The 14615-nt window shown below is 43.3% G+C and overlaps 1 protein-coding gene across 6 annotated transcripts in view; it reads right to left on the minus strand.

Moving 5' to 3' along the window:
- NAV2 (neuron navigator 2) overlaps window positions 1-14615 on the minus strand; it is an 830108-nt gene that overhangs the window by 34126 nt on the left and 781367 nt on the right. For 5 of the 6 annotated variants that reach the window (XM_078684230.1, XM_078684229.1, XM_078684228.1 and 2 more), the window contains 5 exons: window positions 14122-14233; window positions 13158-13303; window positions 7193-7365; window positions 2337-2490; window positions 935-1094 (listed from right to left, as the gene is read on the minus strand). In XM_078684230.1, the coding sequence (XP_078540356.1) occupies window positions 935-1094; window positions 2337-2490; window positions 7193-7365; window positions 13158-13303; window positions 14122-14233 (745 nt within the window). Of the gene's footprint in view, window positions 1-934; window positions 1095-2336; window positions 2491-5423; window positions 5526-7192; window positions 7366-13157; window positions 13304-14121; window positions 14234-14615 lie in introns of all 6 variants that reach the window. The other variant, XM_078684226.1, reaches the window with a different exon arrangement.

The raw sequence follows: 14615 nt of genomic DNA on the forward strand, positions 1-14615 counted from the left end.
CATCTCAGGTGATCGTGCCCAGTGAGTCTGGAAGCCAAACGCAAGCCCTGTATTTGAAAGCAAACTCTGAGGCAAGCAGACACACAATTTGTTAATTTATTTATCCCTCAATCCCTGGCTAGCAGTCAAACTATAGCGGGCCAGAGATTCTCTGTGGAATGGTCTAACTTTTGGAATATGCTTCACGTTACAGTTGGTTACTGGTTAACACCCCTGAGGAAGGAGTACAGAAACCTTTCTAGGGAAGTTATCGCAGCCCCGTTCCAGGAGTGAGGTCCACTCACAACTGCAGTACAATTTAACACCCTCTTAAACTGTTAACAGTGACCTCAATGGAACATACAGGTGCTTACTCAGGGTTGACTGTAAAGCGAAAGTACACAAAGGGCTCTTTTCCCAAACTAGAGTTTGTTAAGAAACCAGCAGCAAAATCAGACCATTTAGTGTTCCCGACTTCACTGGTGCTATCGTGAGGCCTGTATCCATTCCAACCCTGGAATGCCTGGGCAGCATCCCCCCGGCCCCCCACCCCTCCCAGTGGGCTGCGAGATCCAAAAACCTTCCATTCCCCAGGTAAAACTATCCAAAAAAGCTGCTCCTGGTGTCCCATGTGCTGGGAGTTTTTAGACTTTAGAAACTGGCCAAGAAGTATTCAGAGGCAAAGTTCACACAGACACCAGGCTTACCTTCTTACCCGAATACACCTGCAATTAAACACAGGGACAAAGACCAAACCCCAACCACCACTGCGTAGCTGACAACTCTCACACGGATGTGCTGGGAAATAAGAAACTGAAGCAAACAGTGGCACTGGTGTAACCACAAGCTCCTGTAGCAGGTGCACTGGTTTCGTTCCATGCAATTCATTTAATTGCACCCTGCAAAAAAGACATGCGGCAGAAGCTCCAGGCAGATCGCATAATGTTTCACTGACCTAAACTGGTGGACTCCGTCAGGTTCAAGCTGTGCTGGGACAGGCCCATGGACTGTCGGGGTGACGAGGAGATGGAGACTTGCGACTGCGCCCGGCTGCATCCGCCATGGTTTTCCGATTTCAACCTGTCGTTCTCCGCCTTCAGCTTCTCAATCTCACACTACAAAATGAAAAAACAAGGTTACCGGTGGGGAACATGGTGGAGACTGTGCCTAGAGCCAGGATTGTTCTCTGCTGAACTTTTGAACTTCACACATTTGTAACCGCCCAGCCAGATTGTTGCAAAATTCCAACTCCAAGCTATTCGTTTGGTTTGGCTCCTGGGACGTGCTCACTTTTCAAAAAGAGTTTCAACAGCAGCAGCTGTGGTGAAGATTTCATCTGCTATGTTATTTTAATTGGATCCTAGGGCTCTGCAAGGATTTGACTGGGAGCAGCCCACCTGACCATCATGGCCAGGAGCCACGAGAAGAAGGCAAGGAAGCCGGAGCGGGAGAAGGCTGATCTTGTGATGTAGGTCAAACCAGCCACAAGGGAAGACAGGAATGTGCAAACGGGTGGGACAACACATACCCAATTGACCCTTCCCTTCTTACAAATTAGCAGTTTATGTAGAAATTTCAGAAATGGAACCCCTTCATTAAATTACACGATTATAGCCTTTTAACATTTTCTTCATCTAAATAAAAGGGAAGTTGCTAAATCAGAGACCAGATATGCTGAACATGTATCAGAATAGAAGATGTTTACCTCCCTAATGTGCAAAGTAAGAGTGACCTTTGTCAAGACTTCAGCCCCTGCGATTTGAGAGATCTGGGTGTTTGCTGAACAGAGGCAGGTCCGCCATGGTAGATTATGACATCAGGAGGAGCGCGTCTGCAGGCCGCATGGAGTGACATTTCGGACTGTCTCTCTTGCTTCCAGGTGTCCGAAACAAACCCAAGGTTAATTTAGGGAGCTACTCAAAGTAGCCTGAACTTGGATCATCTACATCAGGGGTCTCCAAACCGGTCCTGGAGGGCCGTATCCATGCCAGATTTTTTAAATAGCTACATGTATCTAAATGGGGATATGCACACAATCTGGCATGGATTCGGCCCTTCAGGACCGATTTGGAGACCCCTGATCTACATGGCCATAGCCAGCCTGAGCTCAGAGCATCTTTAAGGTCATTGTTGGAAGTACGAAGAGTCAACCTGAATAGCAGTGGGAACACTCCCACTCCCAGAAGGGACCCAAACGGCAAGGTACGTAAATACACGACATGACACTACACTGAACTTTAGATGAGCTGTGTCATAGGGGCAAGACAGGGTGAACGGTCTCCCCCTTAGTAATGCTAGTGCCAGTGCTGTGTTTCGCAGTCGTGAATGTCCCTCCCCAAGCCCGCGACCATCTCTACCTGCATCCTGTTCATTGCCTCCCGCAGCTGATCCAACTGGTGGGCGGAGCTCAGGGCTTCAAGCCGAATGTCAGTCAGTTTCATCTCCTTGTCGCGCAGCTCGTTGCGCAGCTGCATGACGCTCTCGGCCTCGCTCTCCATGCATTCAGATATGCTAAACAATACAGAACAGGGCGACTTTAGAAGATAAACCGCAAACAAAAGACACAACCTTTGCTTTAATGAAGTTAGTAGATCATTTTCAGAAGTTATTCTGCTCATTAATGCGTAGGAGTGAAAGCATCTACATATGATTCAGAATTTAGCTGTGAGTACAATTGTGAGAGCATGTTTCACATGTTTTTTTGACTACCCTCATCCTGCAGAAGTGTAAAGTGCAACCTCTAACATCAAGGGGATACAATTAAGACCACCACTAAAGTGCCCCTTTAACAAACGGAGGTCTCCCAAGTTAGTAATTGCTTGATAGGATTGGAGTAGCTTTCATAAAAAAGAAAAAAACGTATCACAAAAATAAAGGTCATATTTACAAATTAGGAAATGGCTCCTTGTTTACAAAGACTGTTGTCCTGAAAACTATACATGAACAAAAAAGTATTTTAATCCCATTATCAGCTCTACAGAAAATGTGGCACAATGAGAGATTGTTGGGGTGGTCTCACCGCCCTTCCAAATCACATCTAATGGCTTGCAAGGTAGAGGGTGGCAGCTGTGTGTACGTTTATTCAGTCTAAGGATATTCCCCCTTCAAGTAGCCATCAATTCCAGATTTGGCTAATGTTTTTGAGAGATAGTTCCCCTTTAAGTAATTTCACTTCACAAAGCGTGGCAGGCACTAAAGCAAAAAGCTCACTTATATGCATTTTGGGACCAGAGTTGCAATATTCACTAAAGCAACTACTGCACCAAAGACTGGGTGCGGGACACAAAACTAATATCACACCGGGAGCTGCATGGCTCACCCTATGGGACACATTGGCACGAGGCAGTACCGCTGTAGTACCTCTGCCATCATGAGGGCAGGAGAAGTGGACTTGTTACGGTTGCACCACCAAAACCATTTGTGAAAGGAAAGGGGCCCAAATAGCACTTTTCAATTCTTCATGCTTTTCTCTATTCAAAGGCAAAATTCACACCTTTGCTTTTAACATATGAAAATAACCAAGTACAAATGGTTCATTCCGATTGCTTTACATACTTTGATAAAATTATGTTTTACAATTCCCCACAGGCTTATGTTGGGTTACACCGCTCCTCTGGCTCAGAATATGAATTGTATCTTGTGCCTGCATTCTTGGCGAGGGCAGGGCAAGGTCAGGCGAGGGCATGGCCAGGCGAGGGAAAGGCCAGGCGAGGGAAAGGCCAGGCGAGGGAAAGGCCAGGCGAGGGAAAGGCCAGGCGAGGGAAAGGCCAGGCGAGGGAAAGGCCAGGCGAGGGAAAGGCCAGGCGAGGGAAAGGAATGCAAGTTGGAGACAAGGGAATGCAATTACACTACATACATATAAATACTACAGTAAAAGGAAAAGGAAAACTTTGGGTGCGTTATGCATATCCACAGACTAGATCTGGAAAGAATAGGCAGAGATGGCTTCAGCAGGATATGGTCCTACTTCCTACATACAGAGAGGCATCACTTTTACAAAACTTAACTTGCTGCGGCTGCTCATCTAAGGCCTGATTTACAAAATCTCCCCAAAAAACACAGACACTTGTTCCTAAAGGATTATTCCGTTGTTTGAAGCAAAGCTATTACTTTTAGAATTCTACAGAATTGCTGGAATATCTGTGGAAATCTGAGAATTTAAGATTTTCGTGAGTACTCAACTAAGAACTAAGTTTCTACAAGCAGGATTATAACTAAGCCTACAATAGCGAATGCGTACATTGAATGCAATCGTATATTTGAATATTTAACTTTTTGGTTCGTTTTGCCACATGGAACTATTTTTTCCCACTGGAGAAAATCGTTCCTGTAGAGATCATTAATTTTGTGCCGATTCCCGTCCTATTCCCACCTTGAAAACCTACTTACTTTTACCGCTGACCGGAGTACATTCACACCCGTTTTATAGTTTCAAGTTGCCTGTGCACCGTTAGTTGAACAATCAAAAAAAACACAATTTTTTGTGATGATAACTACTTTTACAGGTGAATTCCAACACAACCTACCACAAACCCACCCCTAACCCTAAATTTGGAAATGTTCACCATAATGACCAAATTTCCTAGTGAACAAAATATTTTAGAGGATAACGGTCCACCATTCTTGATCTTAAGACTCAGAAATAGGTCTTTACTTTCACAATTCTCCATCAAAGATTGACACGATTCAGCGCCATCTCTAAATACCATGTTTCTTATATTTATGCTTTGCTGTTCTTATGGATGAAGCAGGGTCAGCTCAACAGGGTTTGACATGGATAATGCTCAGTGTCCTGCCAAAACAGCTGCAGAAATACAATAATGACCGAGGAAAGCTATCTGATGAAAAATAGGAACAACATTCAAGGCCTGCATAATGGAGTTCGAGATGAGCTTCTGTGCCAAGCTAAATATACAGCGTGAAGGAAACTTTAGCCAGACTTATTGAAACTCCTGAGGCAGCTGGAACTCAAAATCACACCGGACACTGGGAAGTAACACAATCTATCACATTAGAATTAAATACACCGGTCCCTGGTACCTTAACAAAAAAAAGCAAAATGTAATCACTAAAAAGCGTGGAATTAAACAGGGAGAGGAAGCTGGCAAATTAAATGTATTCTTCCAGATCACCGCGTGAAGATTCTTTTCAGATACATTCGTCCAGGAACACCCAAGTGCACTGTGGAGTATGAAATCATGGCAGTCAGCCATCGGTTCAAATTTTAATTGTCCTTCTTTGCATTCTGGGACCCTACTACACCTTAGATTTGTAAAGAATAATTTAAGGAACAAAACAGTAGGTACATTAAAGGCATGTCCAAGAAACCATTTGGTATAATGGCGTAAAATAAATCGCAAGTGAAGGTTTTTTTGCTTCTACTGCCATGAGCACATACTCTACAGGTATGAATCCAAATATTGGTGGTGGGGTGGTTTGGTTACCATAAAAGCTGGCTCTTCTGGTCTGAGCCATGTATGCACGTTCTGTAGACCCAGTCAGATGTCACCCTCCGCTCTTTTGTACAAGGGTTAGTGTTGCAAGTGCTAAACAGACACGACATATAAGGAACAGAAACTGCAACAGAACTCACAACGCAACACAGCCAATGCATTTATTTTTCAATGCAATCTATAAGAGCTGCATATTAATGTGATTTTAATCTTTGGAAAACAAGAACATGAATAAATTGTACGTGTACTGAGCTGTTCCTAGCTGTGCCTCTAAACATTACAGGAAGACCAGCTACCAGCTTGCAAAAAAAGTATGCTTAGTTTGTGTGAATAATGGCAAAACATTTCAATGCTATTAGCTTGAGGGAAAATAAAAATCACAGGTTAATAGACTCTTTAAATATAGTCCAGATGTTAAATGCTTTGATGCAGAAGGGGCAGTAAGAACAGGTGTGTGGTGTGAGATTAGGCAGACTCAACAATTAAATATATTCATGAGAATGGACAGAGAGTGTAGATCTGGGGTGTGTGGGGAGCATATTTGCTCATCACCGGCTATCAGTTTTTCAAGGTGGTTTTTTAGTATACTGTTTTAAGTCATCTTGGTTCCACTTCAAAACAAGGACAAGGAAATCGAGGAAGGGGATAATGAGAGAAAGGGAAGAGAAGGACAACGCGTAACAAATAGAGGGGAGGGAAAGTTTGCATGAGAGGGCAGCATTGAACACATCAGCAGGGTTGGCTTACTTAACTATCATTGGCTAAACTGTTTCCATTGATGAAAATTGAGGTCTTAAAAAAGCAATCCCGTCACTAGCATCATGTTTAAGAGCACAACTGGCAGAAAGGCTGGAGCTTTTCGAAAGCGACATTCAATTTGGATTTGAGTTTAGGGGCAGGTCAGCTCTTCTGTAAGAAATCTGGCATTATTCTACCTCAAACAATTGACTAATGAAAATGGCAATTTGGAAAGCCAGATCAAACTTCTGTAATAAATATGAGATAAGTGTATCCTTAACTCCTCTCATATCTAGTAGGAGAACTATTTTAAGTTGCTTCCATCAACATCCAAATTAAGTTCGGCTCTGGTACCCGGACAAGAGTACAGTTCAAACTTACAAACTGCATAACATTTACTTTGTATTCTTTTCATCTCTCAGTTTTGGTTGGCTTGAAAGCAGAGACATGGGCAGAGGAGAGGGGTGGTGCCAAGTGGCCTGTACCCACAGGTAGAGGCAACAAGGCTACAAAGAGCCCAGGACATGAGGATGGAAGGAGAGCGGACAGAGAGTGGACTAGGAGCGGAATGGATCCGGGCAACGGGGGAGTTTCAACCATCAGGTCTCCATTAGATCCTGTGTGGAGACTTAAGCTGATCTTCATGTACCGGTCGCATACCATGGAACCATTCGGAAATGTGCATCACATTCTCTGTACTAAAACATAGAATCCTTGCTGCTAAGATTTCCACCACACAAACTTATGAGGCTAATAAACTTTAGAAAATGGACAAGATATCTGGGAAGGAAGGTGGCAGCCACTTGTAATCTAGCACTTGGTACAATACATGTATATAAAATAACAAACAATAACAGCAAAACGCGGAGCTTGTAGTGGGCAATATCCATGCAGAATCAGTAAAAAGCAGCACTTATTTTCACATTTAGCAATTCGAAACACTACTCGAATCACAAATAAAAAGCCTGTTCAGCTATCGATTGGCTCTGATAAAAGCAAGTAAATTTCCTTCGGGCACTTACAGTGAGCTTGAATGAGAATTCCTCATCAACGGGGTGGACAGGGATGAGCCATTGTGGGGCAACTTTGGTGAAGAAGGCAAAGAGGAGTCCGTCATCTCCTCAATGTCCGAATGCGAAGACGCAGACTTCGGGGATTTCTTCTTTCCGAAGGCTTGCTTGAAGGAGCTCCGAAGCTGAAATAACAAGAAGCCATTTCTGAATGCGCTCAAAGGATTTCAAGATAGGTGAAAAACACACATGTGAACAAGAGTGAGTGACAGACATGGAGAAGAGAACACATTTGGTAAGATGACGCAAAGGATGAATATGTCTTTTTTTTTTACTGCCAGGGCTTGAGTACTACATGGAGACTACCAGTGTGAGGTATGATGCCTCTATGCCTTGATGAGCAGGCACCCCAAAATGTATGATATAGCATTTTGGGGTGCTGCTGCTTTCATTTAAAAGAGAGATGGTTCAGAGGGTGGTTATTGATGGTACTCTAGGTGAATACGACGTTGTTAGTGGTGCATTCTACAATTTAAAGTAGTCTCCCTTACCTCATTGACCTGCCAGAGGAAGCACAAGGCAGCAAAAGGGGATGGGGAAAGGAAAAAAGACAAGTTTTAACAAATAAAGCCAATGACAAGAAACAGTGTTGGGTTTGCATGACACACAATGATGAACAAAATACATAAAACAAATATACCTTACATGGAATCATATGACTAGCTGGGTACAGGCAGAGAAGTTAAAATGTAATATAGAAACATAAAGCGTTAGATAACAACAGACACAACATATTGGCGACAGCAAAGACACCCTGCCTAACTATCAAGGAAAAACACAAACACCCAACTAGCCAACAGGAAGGGGCAGGTACAACTGAAATACGAATAGGAAAGATATATCAACCGGAGTAGCATACAGAGAAGATAACAAGCCGCCGTAGGTAACATCGAAGGAATGCAACCCACATTAGCTAACAGGGACGGCATGTAATCAGGAGCAGCTAGTGAACACTCTAAACCTGACCAACTAGTATGAAAGGGATGAAACTGAGACGATCTTACTTGTAATCCTCACTAGCGTATCACATATTACATTAACTAGATAAGAAGGTAGAGAAGGTGGAGGACTAGATGACCTAAAAAGCACCTAAATCTGGCTTTTTAACCAAGAAACCTTCAAAACTAAACTTAACGAGCTCAAAAGGAAAGCATGCAGACCGTAACATGGAGTCGTCGTAATCCTGATTCGTAAACCCAGCGTCATGTGAACGGGAAAAAAAATAATTCACATGGAGGTACCTGTACATAACTACCGCACAAGAAATATATCTAACTCCAACTAGGTAAGATTGAAGGCATCTGAACCTCACTAGTTAATTAGTAAGCAAGCTAACCCCAACTAGCTAAGTAAATCTGATACGCTAACAAGTAAGATGAGCGATCCGTACAAGGAATGGATGGATTGTAACCCCATTTTCCAGGCACGAACACGGAGTACCCATGACTAGCTATCGTAACCACTGTCTAGTTCTCACTAGCCAATATGGTACTCTATCGCCCTGGACAGCTAACATGTAAAGTGAGCAACTAACAGGCAAGGCACTTCCTGTCAAGTCTTTTCACCATAACAAACTAAACAGAAAAGCTGGAGTCCTAAGCCAAATAAAACAAGAGACATGTCGCCCTGAAAAAGAATCACCTTTCCTTCCTACTACATAGAGAAATTACTTCCAGAAAGAACCAGGTCTCTTCTGCCAAATACCTCACTCACTAAAGCATTTTAACACCATGCATGTTCCAAACTGCCTTGGCAGACTGCACTAAGAAGGGACGTTTGTGCAGTGACAAGCTCATACCCGCTAGCAACACACCTCTCGCAGACTCACCCTAACACCAGGTCTGTGTGACTTCCAATGTAGGGGTACCAGTGATTGGTCTCAACTTCTAGATACTAAGTGTGTTTTTCGATGCTACACACCATGATTATGGCACCACTAAAGTACGGTATCTCTTAGGCGCTATTATCAAGGATTCCCCTGTACGGCAGTCGTTTCCTCCTGTTACCATGAAGCAGATAACAGCAAAGTAAATGAGGTAATTCAATTCCTTATACAATGTACAGGGAATGACTTTTTTCAATATGTGCTACAAGAGGCTTGGCACAAGAATTCCAATGTTGGGACTAAAAACAATCTCTTGAAGGGAGACAGGTTTGTGAGGGACTACACAAGGCACATGAAAGTACATTTCATGAGCCAATGGTGCACGAAAAGTCGGGTGCTCAATGCTGTTTTCTGATTGGTGGCTTCTTTTACTATAGCGTATGCTAGATGTCGCTACATCAGGAGGTACTCGTTAAGGGCTATGCGTATGCCTTGGTAATCTAGCTCATTGGAAGCCATGTTTGTTCCCCAGGATAAATACAGGTTTACGACTCCCATGTTACTTTAGTACTGAGAGTTGCTCTACTGCTTTACCACAATCACCAGTATTAAAACCCAATTCCTAAATTTGTATAATGGAGAGGGAAGGCTCAACAATTTGGATCTGGACAATATCTTAGGAGTTCCATTTTCTAAAACCTTGGGTCACTCTTGGTGTACTACTTGAAAATGCAGTCAACCATGAGATGACGGGCACTGGGCAGAAGCCTCCCATAAATAGGTGTGTAACCCTTCACTGATTCCGTACATCTACTTTGCAAGCGATATGAGACAACCGTGCAATGGGCATGCGCCACAACACCCCAGTTGTGTTTAAAAGAAACAATGACAGACAAACATTTTACAGCGACATCAGGTGTTTTGGGCTTCTAACAAGAACAGGTTTAAGTATGCAGTATTAGTAGGAGCTGAAACCCAGCATTTCATGGAATGCGCAAGGGTCTTTCTGCCCAGATACAGCTATTTAAATTCTTAGATATTTCTGGCACTAGCAGAGGTCCATAAAAGTTATCACACAGCCTCTTCTGACTGGAGAATCACGCAAGATGTGCCCTGCTTCTCACGAACAACTAGAATATTTGAGTAAAGACGCATTTGTGACCTCATCTCATGGAAACAAAATTCTTTTACCACCACTAGGGCAAACAGAAAATACATTTGAAACCGGATATATTTCAAGCGTATAGGAAATGCATAGCATTAAATGTGTTTTTGGTACGCAATCGTTGGGAGGAATTGAGATCAGGGTGATAGGGCTGTGGGAAGCAGACATACTATACTAATACTGATCATGGAGTCATCAATACAGTTATCTGTGCAGGTTTGTGAGGTGGAAGGGCGTGTGTATGTGTTCATCTTTCACCCCATGGAAAATATATCTAGCTTCTATGTCACTCTAACTACATACCAAAGGCATGTCGCGATAATAAGAAGCGGAAGGGTAGTGCTGTATCTATGGTCCTTATTCTCCCTGGAGGAAACGCAACAGAAATAAACACCAATTTGGACCATGACCTCTGGTTGCGTTTTAATTGGCCTTTGCAAACTTGCGGGCAGCTGCACAGGTCTCGCCATCAAAGTGCCCAACCAACTATTCATCTACAGTGCAAGGATGACAGTGCCCACCCGCTTGCAATGTTTTTCTTCTACAAGTTTTACGTTTCCAAACACCAAAATGCATTTACTTCAAGAACCTTAGTCCAAAAGTCAGATTAGGTAAATGAAGAGAGTTGAGTTAACGGTGCATTAATGTTAACACTTTTCTTGATGTTTGGTGCGGACAAGCACATCTGAATGCACAGCGGTGAAGGCGCGGAACCCTATATCACCAGCACCTAAACCGCATGGCTGTGGACATGACAAAATGAGACTGAAGGCATCACTCATCCCATAAGACGTTCAACCCAATATTTCAGAGCAGGCATGTGTAGCTCGAGAGGAAAGCAACTCATACGCTTGGACATGTTCTGATGAAAGCATCAGTATATTTAAGTCAAGGAACTACTCGCTAACGTACATGTGGTAGAAGCGTTGCAAGGCATGTGGACTCTGCTGTGCAATCCTAAACTGACTGTATGGCGCATCGGCTGCAGCACCAAGGACAAGTATTTTTATTGTGGTCACATCCTTCAGTCCATTCATCCAGCTTCATTCTCTCATTATTGCAAGACAGAGAAAGCACAGTAGGTGTCTTACCAGTGCTCCCGGGAGAGGCAGGAAGAGCAGGTGTGCGCTGTGAAGCGTACGGTCAGGGGGTATGAGGAGTGAGGGGTTAGGCTGAAGCAAGGATAGGCAGAAGGCAGTAGTGGTGTGCAAAGGGAGGAAAAAAAGGAAAGAAAAAAGGGCTCAGAGCACTGTAGAGAAGAACGTGGATGATGGAGAATGTATTGTGTGACAACGCATGAATGGATGAATTTGACCGCAAAGAAAACAGAGCCTCTACGCTATGCTGTGCGGCTTGCCCTCATCTATACTTCACTCGCGTAAGCACTACAGCTGGAAAACACACAACTTAAGTGCTCCATCCTCTGCACTTGACATAGTAAGGTGGCTCCAGAGACAAAAAGAGCTCTATGCCTCGCCCCGGTCCGCCCCGCTGTTGCTACTAACATGCCTAAGTGTAGTCGTGTAGGTAGTGCATGCTACAGGTGCGACTAGTGATGTCACATGTAATGGCCTGTTAAAGCTGCCACAATGCCAGCAATGCTTTCTCGTGGAGAGCTGGTGCGTGGAAGGTAGGTCTGGTTGGCTTTTTAAGTATGGTGATTTAGAACATTTCTATATTTACATTGAATATCATTACATCCACGCCACTAAAGTCTTTTCCATGAATGTATATAGTTCTCGCCCAAAGACACAGATGAGGAAAAAAAGCAATTAATGTTACTGCTCTGAGGGGGGAGGGTTGTGGATGGAATGTAACCATACTTCCATAAATGCCATTTGGTGGGATCACCAGTCAGTCCTGGATTTATATCTAACATTATGCATTATCTTTACATTATGCAAACTGACATTTTTTGTAATATTTCAAGCCTAGGGTAACAAATCCCAATATTTTAAGTCCAGTTGGATAAAATGGCTACGCTCATTGCTATGCATGCCAGTGGAATGGGGCATTACAAAGGTTACTTAATTTTACTACAACAGTTGACACAGTTTCACCTTCCCTTGTGCAATGCATCCCACTTTGTAACCATTTTCTTTATCTGCAACATTCGGGGGTAGCCCTTACTTTCCTTTGTTTTGTATGGACACAGTCTAATATGACATTTTAGCCCAGTGTTTCCAGAACAGCTTCATGGAGTGTCAGCACTGGATTACCTAAGTGGATGGCTGAGGAAAATGTATCCCCATTATTTAAAATCCACTCACAAAAAGTGTCCAAATTACAATTTCTTTTGAGTGAGCCAGGTTAAAAGTGGTAAAAATATGAACAACTTCCAAATTTAGTTTAAGGAGAAAGCCAATAGAATGCATAACACGACTCAACAAGCATATGGCATGGCTAGTGCTTTTGAATCATTACAAAAAAATGGGTTCATATGGTAGGTATCACTGACAACAAAAAAATCCACACTTCTTACTGCCCAGTAATAGTTATATCAGACAGTGTGATAAACTTGGTGCCTAGATTGACTATATTTTACAGCCATGTGGTTGACCTAAAGGGAGCTGGCTGCCTCTGCCAGATCTCAGACTATGTGCAGACATAACCTTTAAGCCACAAACCCTGCAGGCGTCAAAATCTCTTTACCAGATTCCACAACATCATAGTATTAGTACTATCCAAGAAATGGCCGCTCATTTCAAAATGCCTCGTCCTCATCTTGCAACGAGTGTTACCTTAAAAATGCGCTAGTCTCCTATTTTCTTAATTGTGATGACATTTTGAACAAACACTGAAGCAATATACCAGCCTTTGTTCCTGTGGACTAACGTGGTGTTGTGAAGCGGCTTCCTCAAGGCTATTGCATGCCAGGATTCAATGTGTAACTGAAATCAGGAGGATCCCAATAACCCATCACTCACCCAGTTCTTCCTCTTCTTCTTCTTAGAATCACTCTCAACGTTGCTGCCAATGCTGGAGTGGCTGGTGGCACTGTTGATGCTGGAGACGCTGTCGGAGGAATGCTGCCGGCGGATGCGCAGATCTGCCGACTGTGGGGTTCCGTTACCTAGACAATATGGAGCACACACTGATCAATTCATTTTGTGAAAGGCACATTCTGCTAAAGTCAAATTTTTATGCAGCCAGCATATATTACGCCCTAAAATCTCAAGCCCTTTAAATAACAAAACAATTGGGCGCATAACTTTGAATTATAGTCGGCCCATGGACTAAATGAACACAGATTGTAGATGAGCTGTCCATCCACGAATACTTCTAGCAGAAATAAAAGAGGGGAGTACAATTCTTTAAAGCTGCACCCACTTACCATCGTACTCCCATATGCACTATGTTTTAAACCAATACTGGCACTTTCTAGCAGGACACAGGCACCGAGAGCTCAAACACATTCATTTGTTTATTTCACTCCCAACTGTTCTGAAACACTGCAAGGAACATGAAAAGGTGCTACCTGCGAAACTGCATGAAAACCAAGTTAGGTCTCAAAGACAAGGGCGCAAATTAAAGAAATAAGAATTGAATTTGGATGTGGACGGATTTTGATAGGGTGACACTATCATGGGCCCAATCCGTGGATGGCCATACAAGGCATACATGAGTTGTTTGAGAAGATAACTAGCCAGGTTATCTGAATACTTCGTGGCAGTGCCTGGTCTTGTTACATTATTACTGAAACCTTGTTAGCAGTGACGCTGAAGGATAAAGCTGAAGATATGACTCATGTAGTGTTAGTTTGTATTTTCTAGCTCAGTTTGTTGACACCTTTTACAAAAGGTAAACAGACCAGTGTGTCGAAAGCATGTTGCATCAGATATGAATTGCCAGGGGTGCTGCGGTGCCCACAGTGGCGCGAGCGTTGCTTACCTTTGCAGGTGAGCTCAGGTGTGTTGATCACGCCATTAATCGCCGCCTGCGCAGCTGCATTCTGCCTCTTAAGGAGCTCGATGGTCTTTCTTAACTCGTTCAGTTCGGAATCCTGGAGGGAAATAAAACAGTCAAATTCCCGCGAGCAACGAGTCGCAAAGGTAGGACGCAAAGGGCTCGCAAAATGTAAACAGTGTTTGAATTCACACAGTGCAGGTGATCAACTCAGGTATATGTCTGGAACAACATGCCCATAAATCAAACATGCCCAGGTAAATTACATATTTTTTGGCATGGTCTCTTGCTTTCGCCTGGCCCACAGGAGGTTAGTTGTGCCATAAAATTAGTCCAGGTTAATATTACAATCTGCTTGAGTTTACGTCAAGGCGACCTGTCCATATCGGCCGTGGTCCTATACGCTCCCACAAAACTGGCTGCGTTTGGGGTTGTTTGTGTTCAGTTAACAGGGCCCATGCCCAACAGATTCAGTAAGC

This window comes from Lissotriton helveticus, chromosome 3_2 (assembly GCF_964261635.1).
Source record: "Lissotriton helveticus chromosome 3_2, aLisHel1.1, whole genome shotgun sequence".
Taxonomy (NCBI): Eukaryota; Metazoa; Chordata; class Amphibia; order Caudata; family Salamandridae; genus Lissotriton; species Lissotriton helveticus.